Genomic DNA, 16,149 nt, shown 5'->3' on the forward strand with positions numbered 1-16,149 from the left:
TTAATGCTTAAAGGAAATATCTACGAAGCACGTTACGTTGCATTAGAACGAATTATAGTCTAAGACTGCGGTACTTTGATAAGAAATGTCTTTTGGAAAATTCAAAAGTTTAATGATAATATAGTCCTAAAGTTTATTCGGAATATGCGCAATACTAACAATATTTCAGCGGACTTTTTAATAATGATTGGCAATATAATAGAAAAACGACAACAACAACCACTTTTATTTAAAGCCAAAAGTCGTTTGCGATTTTGTAATATTGGTAGATTGGAATTCACCATATAATTATGTTGCGTTTGTTGATTTGACAAAGATACCATGGTTGATTGTACAGAAAACATAAATAGATATAAATGCATGTGTGCATGTATAAATTTATGCTTACTAAAGTTTATGTAGATTTGGGTTAATAACCAATTCTTAATCTATTTATTTTGAAGCAACAACACAAAGTTAGTATACAGACACCAACTTCTGCCTTTGTAATATGTTTGTAGAATTTGGAGAGATGTAACGGACAATTTGATGTTTCGCAGCAGTGGTTAGCTCAGGAAGTTAGCAACGGTCATTTTGCTGATGGGCCACCTAAAACCTATGGATCTTCACCACTTAATTCAGAGTTTTCAGAATTTAGATTCCCGGTGCAGTTAAGTGAAAATTCCATAAACCGATGTTTATACAACCACAGTCATGATTTCAACACGTTCACCACCGTTGATTCAAAATTTCAAACTGGCAATATGTGTTCTAGCGGATTAGTGTGTAATCGAAAATACGAACAGAACAGCGGTTCTGTGGGTATTTCCTGTACATGCAGGGTCCCGTATGGTTCTTGCAGATGGTCAGGAGATCCGTTCACGACAAATTCTGAGCACCAGACACATCTTCGAAGATATAGCGACAATCAACCAATTTCTTCAAAGGCCGAGCAATGTAAGTTTATGTATATTTTTTTATTCATATTTTATAGTCTGCACAAAATAATTGAGTATGTTATGATTGTAAACTTAAATGTAGAAATTTTGATGGAATAAAAAATTCGATGCTATGAGGTGATTTTGAAATACACTTACATGTTTTACATAAGAACAAGATTGTCTTATGTTATGATGTATTTGAGTTCACCCATAATTAAATATGCGGGTGATCTGGTTAAATTGTATGACAATATTAAATATATGATCAATATATGATCTGAATATTAAACTATATGATAATTTGTCTTAAACGTGTTTTGTTTTATTAACCCATTTATGCCTAGCCTCCAGGAAAAAAGGACTTGGCAAACAGCGTAGACCCAGATGAGACGCCGCATGATGCGGCGTCTCATCTGGGTCTAAGCTGTTTGCTTAAAGGAATTTTTGTAAGAAATATTCTAAATATAGAAATAAATATACTAGACATCCCTAATTTTGGTAATAAATTGATCCAATTAAGAAGTATGGGAGAGTCCACTAGGCATAAATGGGTTAAATACGAGGGTAGGAGATACCTGTTTAGTGTCAATTCATAGTGTCTCTGTAATTTATAGGTTTACATCAAATCATTTATTTAATTGTATGGATTATTAAATTAAAACAAATTGTCTTTTACTGTTATTCAAGTTGCGCTTTGAGGCTACGAGAGCGATGTCTATACAGACTTAAATGTTTTATGAATTACCATGTGACTATTGTAACAATCGAGGCTGCTTGAACAGCATTTCACTGACTGTTCACTGTACTTGATCCCAGATTTATTCATGTTTTAGTGTATTTTGTGTATGCATGCGTCATGTCTAACGTGTGTATAATTGTTTAAGATGCGGTCCATTGTCATACATGAAGGACTACATGCTAGCTTAACGTTACTCGCATGTTAATGTAGTCTATGTTTCACTTTATTGATGTCTTAATACGACTGTTAACCGATTAGAATGAATAGATAGTATATATAGTATCACATAGTTGGGTTTTTGTTAATAAAATTTTATAATTATATTTCTTTTCTTAAATAAAAAAAAAATCAATGGTATACGGTCATAAACAATGATTACAGGTTACGAACTGATATTTTCCTAAATAGCTAACCGGTTTTATAAAAGAAACGTTGAGGGAGCGCATTAAAGAGACCGTCAACAGCGATTGACGAAAAAAGAAAAGTTCTAAAATACCTTATTTGTTACAATTATTAGTTTATGTTGATTAAAATATCACGACTGGTATATTACATTACTTGAACAAAGTTTTCATATTTTCAGAAAATTCGGTTATTTTTTTTTTTTTGGGGGGGGGTACAGGTACCACGTAACTACCAGTTAACTATAAATAACACAAGTAGATTGATTATTATCGTCACGTGGTAAACACAGAAATGCAAATTGTGCATGCGTAGTGAATTTTATATATTTTATATATGAAACGATCAATCTACTTGCGTTATGTATATTGTGTCACCTCTTTTCCCGATGTACTTTCGATATAATATCGCGACATTTCATTACCGAATATATTGAAAAAATGAACTTTTTTCAAGTAATGTAATATACCAGTTGTGAAATTTTAAACAATATAAGCTAATACTTTAAAACAATACGGTATTTTAGAACTTTCCTTTTTTTTTCGTCAATCGCGGTTGACGGTCAATGTAAGGCAAATGCAGGTCTGGCGCTGAGGCACACTATGGTGTTTTACAACTGTATGCATGCTTTTTACAGGGTACCCCGGTCCTAAAAACCCTCAACATCATTCACCTTTATTACCTGACCCTTTGCAACGCCCGTGTCCAATACAAACCGGACATTGCCAGGATATAGATGCCACACGAATCAGCCAAGGTATAACGTACCTATTAAATGAAGTAAACGGAATCATATCTCCGATACTATGTGTCTGAAATAAAACCAGTTTCTGACTTCTGTATTTGACTTTTTAGAGTAACACCGGGTCACTACAAACGCCTATAAAAACCCATAAAATCTAATACACTTATCATAATTGAAAAGGACCTCACATTTCAATTTTGATGAAATTAAACCATATCAAGAATTATATGTGCTTCGTGCATATTTAAAATGTGTTGTGTATATAATGTCACTAATTTTAATAAAATTTAATAATTATAAAGGGAGGCCTCTCTTTCCCGATTGCGAAATCTCGATCTTGCGCCTTTTCAGTCGTTAGTTAGTATTTATCCGGAGCGGACTAACCCTCCCTTCCCCACTTATCAGTTAAAGTAATTTGATTTGTGAACAAAAATTGCTATTATATCATGCAGGTTAATTATGCATAATTTATTTGCATGATATATGAATATTACACATTTATAAAATTGTCATGTTACTTTATGTTAATGTAGCTTCATATTTTTATTTTTATATTAAGGGAGGTTTTTGACTGTCTTAGACCTGTCTAATACCTTTGTGTTTATACTATGTTTTTATTGAAGTACATCCAAAATTGTTTTAGGCCAAAATTATATAATTCATTTAATTCATTTAAACTTGTGTTTGTTTATTCTCTTTCTGACCGCAATAATTAGTTGCATACTAAACTTACTCATTGCTATTATGTTTTTCTGTGCTATGCTCGAATGGACTTTCAAGAAGATTGGAAACATTAATGATCATGCAAAAAAGACACATTTTGTTTTGTCACCTAACAATCGTTTCTGTGGCCAGTATTACATAGTTGTAAACGCTGCGTTCGTAGTGAACGTAGCATAGGTATTTACTTCATTTCGCCTCATTAATAAGAAACAATTACGATGCAAACACGAAGGGATGGCTTTTTATGTATGCTTTCGTATTCGTACGCTGAATTAATACAATCAATTATAACCATTCTTATTAAACACGAACGAAACAAATTCATGTTGACATATGTGTAGCTTTTTACAATATGAACACAACACGTTAGGGCTTGCACATTTGAGTCTTGTTCTGAGAAAACTGGGCTTAATGCATGTGCGTAAAGTGTCATCCTAGATTAGCCTGTGCAGTTCGCATAGGCTAATTAGGGACGACACTTTCTGCCTAACTTAGATTTTTGAAAGTGACTTTCTTTAAACAGAACATTTCATAAAAGCGGAAAGTATCGTCCCTTATTAGCCTGTGCGGACTGCACATGCTAACCTGGAACGACACTTTACGTACATATATTATGCCCTGTTTTCTAAAAACGCGACTCATTTCCTTGATCTTATTCTAAGACAACGCGATTGACTTTGCTAAACAATCAGACACAAGACAGAATATAACAAAAAAATGTGGCTAACCTAACCTTTTGAATACCAGATCAACTAGTTGTAAGCTATTTGTGTATTGTTCTGTGAAAATTTGGCAAAATGCATGTGAGTAAAGTGTGGTCCCAAATTGGCCTGTGAAGTCGCAAGGGCAATTCAGGGGCGACACTTTCCGCTTTCATAGTAATTTTACTTTAAAGGAAGTCCCGTTTTACCGAAAATCTGATTTAAGCGGAAAGTGTCGTCCCTTAATAGTCTGTGCGGACTGCACAGGCTAATCTGGGACGACACTGTACGCACATGCCTTATGCCCATTTTTCTCAGAACAAGACACATTTAATGTCAGAGATAGTTACACGATGTATCCAATGTATGCTAAATGCTCAGAATACCAATCAAATGGTTTTCTTTTTTCTTTTCGTAAATGTTTTGAAAAATCCCGGATATTATGTTCAAATTTAATATTTACATGTAAATGTTTTTTCTTTGTATTTAGGTTCCGGCCAGATTCAACTATGGCAGTTCTTGTTAGAATTACTCTCGGACACTTCAAATGGCGGTTACATCACTTGGGAAGGTAGAGATGGTGAATTTAAACTCCTAGACCCTGACGAGGTTGCCAGAAAATGGGGCGAAAGAAAATGCAAACCGAATATGAACTACGACAAGTTAAGTCGGGCTCTGCGCTACTATTATGACAAGAACATATTGTCGAAGGTTCATGGGAAGAGATACGCTTATAAGTTTGATTTTGGAGGACTTGCACAGGTTGTACAGCAAAATTCTGAAGTCTCAGGATATTCGCTTCATCCTTCGGATATATTGGTTCGACGTAATTTTGAGTTCGATTCGGGGAAGGAAATAAGAAAATATAAACAAGGACATGTGCACAAGCAATAATTTAACGCAATTGCATTTACGGTATTCATGGGAACCTGAACATTTATATAAAGTAAATTGCGAAGAATATGATTGACAATACTAGAATATATTATATGCAATATTTAACTGAAACAACAAATGTTTAATGTACAAATATACTCGTACATGAACAACTAAGGCGGTTTAATTGCTTGTCAAATAAATCAGGTTCATAAAAAGGCCATAACAATAGTGCAACATATTACAACGCAATAAATATATTTAGTGCATTTATATGTCACAAACAAAAACGAACATATCTATTTAACTTTTTATCGACGACTGTTGCGTGATCCATAGTAATAGAGCCGTTGTGGCCGACACCTAAGACAATACAGATCTCGGTCCACACGCCGAACAATGTGACTGACAAATTGAAAGCATAATGGATAAGTATAATGTAACGCGTTGTAATTTATCTCAGCTGTTGTTTCAAAGGCCATCATTATAGTTGAGGTGCACGACTCTTAAAAATCTCGTTACATTACGTGTTACTCTTACAGTAACTAAGTAGTAGCACGTTTAAACAAATGTGAGTTGATTTAAAATGTTAACTGCCAAAATGATTAATATATTGTATGCAGTGCATGAATATGGACTGGGAATTCCTCATATACATTAACATTTTGTGTAAACATACACAAATCAACTTTAACATTTTTCGTTACAAATATGTCAAACATAACTAAGTTGATGATGATAAATCAGAATTTAGCGATCCGAATAAAACACACTCACGATTTTAAATGCACTATTGAATACAGTTATTAAATGCACTATTGAATACAATTATTAAATGCTCGATTGAGTACTGTTATTGAAAGTTTGCTGTAAAAGTAACCTCTTAAAACACACCCTTTATATAGTGTGTTCTGTATTTCAATATCTGAGACATGGGGTTACATGTTAAACGCAGTAAACTGGCAAATTTATGTATTTTTTCTCCCTTTGTAAAAATAATTTAATAAGTAAAAAAACAATGAAACGTTTTGATTAAACATATTCATTTTGTTCATGATATGTTCGGTTCGATTAATGTATTATGTGTTGAAATAAAATTGTCATTCGTCTATTTCTTCCGGCAAATAAACGATTTTAAAATGTTTATCAAAATAACAGCGTTCTGAAACAGGTGACGTTTCAGATATGCTTCGCGAAAAAAGACACACGGCGCATTCGATGATTATTACACAATACTATAAATGTGTCGTTAGGATTTGTTTCAATATATGGCTTCCTATTTCCCACATTATTAAGTTCGCGTTTCGTTGAAACAGAAGTAAAAACTACGACCCGAAGCCATTTTCTAATATAAAGGCAGTCTTGAGATATATTTTGCAATTAAAATAGTAACTCAGAACAATAGTACAAAAACACAGCTTCATAACTAACCATGTTCTTGGACGAAGGGGATGCATACTTGCGTATGTGCTAAAACCTACAATTTTTACCTCCACAGTCTGCATCAATCTCATTGATTAGCACATTACTTAAAGGACATACAGCACCATCAATACATTATATACAATGTCACTCAAGTGTTGGAAATATTTTTATTCAATCCTTAGGTAAACAAATTGTTCTATCAGGCATTTTGGTATTTTTTTGGCCTTTTTAGCAGAATTAGCGATCTTAAATTAAGTTGTATAAATGCTAGTGCAATACGACTTTAATGCGGTAAAAATATTTTATAAAATGTAATCGTTATGAAACAACAGTTTATGACAAGTAATATAAAAGTATGATACTACTTTAAATGTATGCGAATCATACTCTTATGACAAATAACGTTCCATAAATTGTGTGATCGTCTTGTTTAATCAACACTTTTCGTTGTTGTTTTCGATACGTGTAATAGCATGCTAATAAAATGATATGAAGTTCTTCTTTAAACACCAAACTATGACTGATTTAAGTCACGTGCAGCATACTAGTTTATCAAGTCTACAGTATAGGGATAATACACGTTTTCGAGGATATGATCAGCTGCGGGCGCTCGAAAAATCCTGGACGGATTTCAAGAGCGCCCGCAGATGATCATGTCCGAGAAAATGTGTATTTTCGCTATTACTGCATAAACAAATCACACATACCAAAATAATTTTAAATAACATTGAAAACAATATGTTTTGTTCATTCGACATCGACAAAAAATTCGATTATTTCAATACAGTTCAAGGTTGTGTTTTACATATGCCTCACTCGGTCATCATCCGAAATGACGAGGCTTTACCTTCGGATAGACAGTTTTCGATTTAAAATGTGTTTAATGCAAAGTTGAAATGCAGCCGCGCAAAGTAAGAGATAAGGAATTATTTTGGAATTTAGCAGGAACGTTGAAGGTACATAAACACTTACATTTACAGCATAGTCTTTTGAAAGTGTTGAGTAAATAACTTTAACTTCATTGACGTTGCCAATAAAATAAAGCTGTTGTCAAGAGAGTGCAGATGGTATACCATGAAAAGTGTATTGAAATAGTCATTATCCCTGCATGCATGAGGAAACTTGTTCTTATTCAGTTCCCCATTTATGCTTGGAAAGTCGGCGAAGGCTGGAGAAGGGAAGTAACTGCGCGTGGACGAGATTATGGATATGAAAAACACATAACAGGGCTTGAACGGCACGTGAATCGCTTTGTTAATACACGATTTCTCCCGTTCAAGCCCTCCTTTTGCCAACTTTCTGCACCCCGCCAGAGGGCATTATAGATAGAGTTTATGCAATAATAATAATAATTAAAATCAACGGGGCTTTAACAACCTACACATTTCTATGTAACTGCATTTAATCTATTAATTTATTAAACATTTCAATACAAGACAACTTATTTATTTTTTGTTGAATACGAAACTAAACTAACAGGTTGTAAATATAGAATATGTAATGAATGGTGCCGCTTGTGCAGAAATATTTGAGGCGCGCTGCGGGAAAACCAAGCTTAATGCATGTACGTAAATGGTCCCAGATTTGCCTGTTTCAGTTCGCACAGACTTATCTTGACGACACTTAACGTTTTGGTTTTGTTTTTTTTTCGTTTGAGGCACGTGGTCAGTTTAAAATGAAATAATCTTGAATTCCCGAGACTACAGGGAAATGTTACGGGTGTAAAGAATATAACAAATTAAAGGGGCCTTTTCACAGATTTTGGCATGTATTGAAGTGTGTCATTAAAAGCTTTATATATATATAATGTAAACAATGGATCTAAAAAAGGTTCCGGTATAAAAAACAAGAACAAAATTAAAGAAAGAAAAAAGTAGCCCTCATCGGGGCTCGAACAACTGAGCCCTGGAGCCCTAGAGTAAAAGTCTACCACTTAGTCCGCTCGGGCATCCGTGATCAAACCAGCATTGATGTATTTAATAATTTATATAAGCAATCCTCGTAGTATCGCAAAATATAACGACACCAACGTAACTCTCCAAATTATTAAATCGTTTCGCGTTGCAACGCGTTATAACTTTCAAGTTTTTTATATCACCAAACGATGCACATAATGGTTATTTTAGAGCATGGTTAATGTTCAGTATAACCTTTTCCTCACAAATAACGTAACTACACCGAAAATTTGCGAATCTGAGACATTTTTTTTAAATGTTGTCAATTTACCAAAACGTGAAAAGGCCCCTTTAAGATGTATACATTTGCACATTTGAACATTGATGAAAACATGCCATTAATTTACATGAATGTTAGTTACGTAATACAATAAATGAGCTATGTTACTTATAGGTAAGACACTTGTGCACAATACATATTTCAGGAGATGGCTATTATAAATACTTGGTAATAAATACAGCGTAATTAAAACCCATTTTCTGCACAAATATAGATAGTTAAGATTACCCATGACCTCTAGACTCTAGATAAATCTGAAGCCCTGTTCACAGTCATGATAAATGGAAATTCAAAACATTGGTATGGCATAGCTGGCATGTATTCATGTTTGCGACATATATATAATAAATTGTATGGGTACAGTGAAGTAATTTTGATAACTGCATACACTAACGTCGTGCGAAGGCGTCCGTTTTCTGCAACGTATTTAGGTTGTCAATTTTGTCCACTGCTTAATATTTATCATATAGAGCAATTCATTTCAATGAATCACATTTTCAGCACCAATTAGCTTTTGCGTATTTAAGCGCACATGAACTTTTACGTAAATTTTATTCCACCAGACGTTTTCCTCTCTTAAAATGATTAAGTCAGTAGCGATCAATTCAGCACGACATCGTGTCATGGAAATCAAATTATTACGAGTTCTCTCCCTGACAATACAGAACTAGATTTTTATGAAATCATGCCATTCTTTTGACATGAAATTGATTTTTTTGATAAAGTGTTCGTGCTTATATATCATGTGTATAGTGATGCAGTCCGATATCAAACGCACACATTGCTTTAATCACTTAAAACAAATTGTTGCATAACATATGAATAAACTTCCATACAATGATCTATACATAAGTATGAATTAAACCATGAAATGTGAACATGTATACAATACCATACAAGTTATGTTAAGTAATGTATTCAAAGGATTTTTTTTTATGGGAAACATAATGAAAACTGACGCTAGTAATGGCTGCAAAGTTGGTATGAAATTACGTTGCATCAAATGTGAGTTCTTCACAGAATTTAGAAATCTTTTTAACATGCCATTGTATATGGTAACGTACACATTAATAATGTTTAGGTAGAATAGCAATATCAACAGCAAGACAAAAAGTTGAATAAAAATGTTCTCCCAACCTAGGATATATATATATATATATATATATATATATGTATATTCATTTAACATATACATATACAAATATATATATATAGCATGTGTGTAATAGTTGCGTCTTAAATTGTTTTGTGTCACATGCTCTTTCGATGTTAACACGCACGTGACTGATAACTGATGACATACAACTTAGCGAACAATCAGCGCTTCCCACCTTCATCAAAAATAAACGTTTATTCAATTTCCTGATAAAGATATTAACAAGCCTCCCAAAACTGTGAAGCGTAGGTTGTCTTGTTTACTTTAATCGATAGAGAGCTGGTTTCATACAAAGTCAACTTGCCTATAAATAAGTAATGCTGTCTGAATATAACAAGGCTGCATCTGTCGTCCATTGAGTGCAGCCTAATGCTAGCGCATTAAATCATTCACATATTAAGAGTAGTGTCACGTCTCAAAAGACTAGTAATTTTCATGAAACAACAACACCAACACTATGACAGTCGTTGGCAATATTTATATATACACAATTAAAATACCTAAGAAAACCATATTATCAATTAGAATAAACTTGAATTTTAATTGAATACTAAAGCTATTTATTATTTACATTTAGGTCGTAAGTGAGAAGACCATAGCCAAAGCAAATAGTGATTTCGGTCATCATTATAATAACTTATTCATTTTAAATATTTTCGTACCTATTTAAAGATTAAATATAATTTTAGTTGCGTTCACGAAACAGTCAAACTTGCAAATGCATGATCGGAGCTAGCGCTCCATGCTTTTGCCGATTCGCCCATTACGCTCTAAATCGATTGAGTGCAACCAAACTAAAACCTTATATTTACACTTGATTTTGGATTTCTTGATAACACTGTTATATTATTTTATTCAGAATGCATTTAATTGCCACTTTACGATAACAAACTGCGATATACATTTAGTTATGATCATTTTTCATACGATTGTTGTAATTTTTAAGCATGAAGGTTATTGCAACAGAACGACTCTCTTCGCTGTTATGGAATGTTTCGTTGAAAATGCGTCATTTCTAAATGAAAATGCTTACTGACAGGCATTTACGGATATAAACAGGTGTATGGTACATATTTTCGAATCCGGCTTACGATTTCTTTTGATAACCTTGTCTAAATTGAACGTTGATCTTAACGTTATTTGAAGTTTTTCTCTTGTGATTTCGAGAGAATATTTCAATTGAGATCGATATCGCTTGATGAACCGTCTGAGTTCATTACTTTAACCTCGTTGCGTATGTAATAACTACTTAGATTTTCTACATATATAGTTTGTATAATGTCAAAACTGTACCCTCTATGAAGCGTTCTAAATAAATATTATAAGTAATAAATAATAAACTTCATTTATATTCATTATTTCCTTTTAACTTTCTATATAATATTCAATGCAGCAGTATGCACTCAAATTTGCTAAACGTCGTATACTTAAAAGAACTGATGTGTTTAAAAGTTCGTGTATATATTAATTTATTTAGTTGCTATTCGCCATAATGCGATAATTTAACACGACCGAGGATAATTGCTTGAGTGCCGAAGGCTGAAGGACAGTCTGTGCTTCCTTGCGGTTGATTAGCGCATAATCTCGACTTACAACTTTTTAAATCTCGTTTTGTTTGTTAAGTCTGTCTGGTATGCTATTGTCGTTCCTTTATATTCAAGTTTAAATCACACGGGACGAGCCCCTATTTAAATCACAGCAAATTTATGATATACTTAAAATGGCCTCATCTCCCAGCAATTTCATTAAATGAGACCGGCCTTTTCCTGTTTGCCTGACTGTTCAGAAGGAAAAAAATTCCCGAACCCAAAACAAAAAAATACAAGCTTTCTAATTATCGTAGAAACTATGATGAACTATTATTCATTTATTAAAAGACCATTTTTATGTTAGCAATCAACTTGTCTACGAATTGTTGATACACGTTTGCGAACACAAAAAATGGCATCCATATCGTTGTATACTGAATATTTTTCAAGATGTTCCTATTATTAAAGGAATTATGAAAAGTATCTTACAAATGTAGTATAAAGTACATTAGTATAGGTACATATATTTGAAAACGCAAAATACATGTATGATTTTATTATAGAGTAAATAGTAAATATTATTGCATATAGGCTTTTATCAAATAAAGTTTTAGTGCATTTAATTTTGTTTTGAGAATTTAAACTGATCTATTATACGTACATTTGGGCACTTGTTGGTATACCATTGACAATAAAGGAGATAATTATATTTAAAGTTATTTTAGATGCGCCCGCCCAATAAGGCGTTGAACAACTAGATTGCACGTGTTCACTCTAGGTGATATTGGAAAAGGATCTCAAATTGCATAAGTGTCATTACTTTTAAATATAATTGTATTTTTATAAAATGCGAAAAGGCAACATCCTATTGACTTTGATCCGTATGACATTTATGCGATCAAGTTTTCCATACAGTTAAGTGAAACGCTATTTAAGGTGCTTTACAAACTCTTCACTGACTCCGTAAACAAGCATTAACCTTTGAACATATTCATATTATTTAGAAACAGATGATGGCTTTTGTGGTTCATTTGCATGTTTTTGCATCTTGTCATATTTTCTGTGAAATACTTAAACACCACGTATTTGAGTTTTATATTTTCATTTCTCGGGCATATAAATAATAACATTTTAACACTTAAGTTTGATTATTATTGACGATTGAAAACACCTGAAGTTATTGGAGCAAACTTTGTTACAAAATGACCATTGCTCAATTGAATTTTTTTTATAGTTTATTGGTTTACTTTACTTAGTTGTGTCACAATATGGTTAAAAATTGTAGGTGGAATATGTGGGTTTACCTTATATAAGAAATATTGAAAATTTTATCAAAAGGGCCAGTAAACATGACAGTCACAAAGTGCACATATGTTCAAATAAGCTTATCGATGAGGGAGAGATCAAAGAATAGTATAGTTGACACAAGGCCGGGTATGTTTGTATTGGTCAGGCAAACGTGTTTATTCAGTTAAATCTCTCATCAAAGGGTTGGATAAAGCTTGTAAATATTTAGGTGGGTTGCTTATCCCGTTCCCAGGGCTTCATTGATTCAGTACCTTAAGTAATATATCCAATCAGAAATAAGAACGCATAGAACACTGACCAATGGGATTCTTAGTAATCCAGCCAAGCGGCTTATTTGTATTACTGACCAATGGGATTCATAACTGAATTTCACGGGGCGAATGTTAGAGGGAAATAGTCGGTTAGCGTTTAGACTTAGAGGTGTACAGTTGGACAAAGACACAATCATGTAGCAATCACATCGTATTTGTATAACTGAAATATTAGTTAAGTCAGACATTAAATTGGACTAGAAACTGATACATGGTGTTGTTGAATATTTTATCCTACATTATGCAGAGAAACCAACATAATAGAGAGGGACCGACTTGTCCCATGCGCGACACGAGAAAATGGTAGTTAATGCAAAACTTGTCATCTTGGCAATACGCGCATGACGAGATATCGAATGATAGGCTACACACCGGTAATTTAAGAGTAATGAACATTGTTAGTAACTATGTGTCGTCCAAGAACTAGGAACGATTACGTGACAGTTGTATAGTGTATAAGACTCGATCGAAATAATGATAATTGTTGTAATGACACAATGCTCGATATAAATATAGGCTTCTTGGATTTTGGTCATCGATAATACTTGATAAGAAACATGACCAACATTTCTACATGGAATGTTGCTTGGCTTCTTAACTTAGTTTAAAGGGTAGCATTTACGAATCCTGGGTTTGATTCACAGACAGCTCACATAACCAGTTTTGGAATCGGAAGTACAAATGTTTTTTTGTCCTTCAAAGTGCGTTTTAACTTGAATACATGCAGGTTAGTTGTGACTTACTTATGTTTACTTTGTTCCTGTTATATAGTTTACACAGGGGTGAGGGAGTGAATAGTCTCAGATATATGGCTTTAATACTCGAAAAAGAGGCTTAACATCCAAAAAGCAAGTACCTTGAATATTTTGATTGATTGTTTCTTCCAATAGATTCGTTTGAATTATTATTAATACGGGGATATTTTCGTCAACCTGTATTTTTCGTCTAAATGTACGTCCATTTCCATCTAATGTGCATGTAAGAGTAAGGTCCTAAATGTGGCCTAACTCTGTCTTAGACGCCTCGTTAAGAATGTTTGGAAATGCTTTTCCAATTGTTATTTGCTGCTTGTAACGCGAACTAATGAGATTAAAGGTGATTTAATTAAGATTAAATAAAATGCACACATGTAATGGCCACATGATGTCTATTATTAGTCAAGAAGGAGCTTATTTGGTGAATATTTCAAAAGGAAATAACCTACATACATTTCTAATTCTATGTCATTATAAAACATGGATAAGACGGAGAGGCGGAGCCTCGAGTGTGATGCGAAATAACACAAGCCACTCGACTGAATACAAACTCTTGGAACAATTGACTAGCGTAATATTCCTTTTATTATATACACAACTAACGAAAACAGTTAACAGTTGTATTTTTGCTTTAACAAAACAGACAAACAATGACTGCAACGGTACGCAATTGTTTATTTAAGACGCATATGAATACAGTTTATGTAAATTACCGTGTAAACATTTAAACGGGAACACAGGATTCCGACACGCTTACTTAATGACATCGTTAATCCAATGTTTATAACAATTAAGTAGATAACTTTGATTCGATGTTTATAACAAAAGCGTTGAAACGATATGCACTTCCACTTCTATTCTTCCATGTTTCTATCGAAACTTATTTAAAACCACACTATCTTATTGTATTCCTATTCAAATTTATATTGATGCATGATAAACACACACTCTGAAAAACGTTCTGCATTCGTTTGTTTTAAACAATAGTTTACTGTTAAAAACACCACGTCCGATTGTCCTTAAATTCCATTGCAGAGAGTTTAAATAAAACTATTGGTATTTCGTCACAGAAATGACGTCACACGATATACTACGTAATATATTGCGTAATATTGGGGTTTCCTATGTTTCGGTGCGCGTTATGTGGACATCATTAAATGGATTGAAGAAAGAAGTCTGGCTAGTGTGGTAATACGGAATTAGAAACAGCGAGTAGCGTAATAGGTTTTTTTTATTGCAACGATTGATACAACCTTAGAACGCCGGGAGCGCGAGCATTGGCGAGCGCTTTCGGCGTTCGAGCCGAGCAACATAAACGTCTCTGTATTCAACGCTAATCCTAGTATTCTATTTATCCGATTTGATTTTTTTCAACGTGACATTTAACATAACTAGATCTAATAACCTTAGCCTAACAGTTATTTTAATTATTTCTCAAAAATCGCTTAAAATCTTACGAATGTAACCATGCTTAGTGATATAAATGTATTTGTTCTGGTACGCAAAATAGTCTTAAAAAAATTCACACACACTGTAAAACAAGTACACATATCACCATATGCCTCAATTCAATTTACGCAGCATGCGAATTGTAACACATTCCGACCGCGAAAAGAAGATTTTACTTGAATATAATTCATTTTATTTTCGAAAGAAATGATCAAAATCCAATATGGCGGCGATTGCTTCTGACAAAATGATATCGATGTCAACATAGATTCTACATTACACTATCGACGAGTAAACAGACAATTGCAGCGACTGACACTTAATTTGACTTAATATGCAGGGCAACGTTTTCCGACTTCGGACGACGAATTTGAGGACGCGCAGAAACGTGTTTTTTTTTATATAATGTTATGGGTAAGCCGTGTGTGATCCCAATGCAATCAATGGCCCCCATGTTAAAATCATTTCGCCGAGAACAGGGAACGATAAAAGTACAAACAATTACCAAAACACGTTCGAACTAGTATCTTACCTTTAATTATCATTTTAAATCCATCTCATAATCCATTTAACTCAATAATTGGCGATTTTGCATCTAGGATCTTTAATAATTATTTTAGCATAGTTAAATAAAGACCCTAATGCCATCCTATCACTATTATCAAATGAATATATGAACTCGTTAAATTGTCTTATTCGTAACACGCTACATCATGTACTATATGAACATTACTGTTGTTAAATGAACCGGAGACGTTTATCACATAATAACCGTTGGTAAACTCGGATGCATTTTGCAGATTTCTGCATACAAACATAATTATGTTTAAACTTGCACAATGTTATTTGTCTATGATAAATGCCCTTATTGTGTA

General features: G+C 33.4%; 1 protein-coding gene across 1 annotated transcript in view; it reads right to left on the minus strand.

The window, feature by feature from the left end:
* Positions 1-13,819: 13,819 nt before the first annotated feature.
* LOC127845953 (uncharacterized) overlaps positions 13,820-16,149 on the minus strand; it is a 4,724-nt gene continuing 2,394 nt past the window's right edge. Inside the window, exon 3 of the mRNA XM_052377131.1 lies at positions 13,820-13,830. Coding sequence (XP_052233091.1) covers positions 13,820-13,830 — 11 coding nt within the window. The remainder of the gene's footprint in view (positions 13,831-16,149) is intronic.

Source organism: Dreissena polymorpha, chromosome 9, assembly GCF_020536995.1.
Source record: "Dreissena polymorpha isolate Duluth1 chromosome 9, UMN_Dpol_1.0, whole genome shotgun sequence".
NCBI lineage: Eukaryota > Metazoa > Mollusca > Bivalvia > Myida > Dreissenidae > Dreissena > Dreissena polymorpha.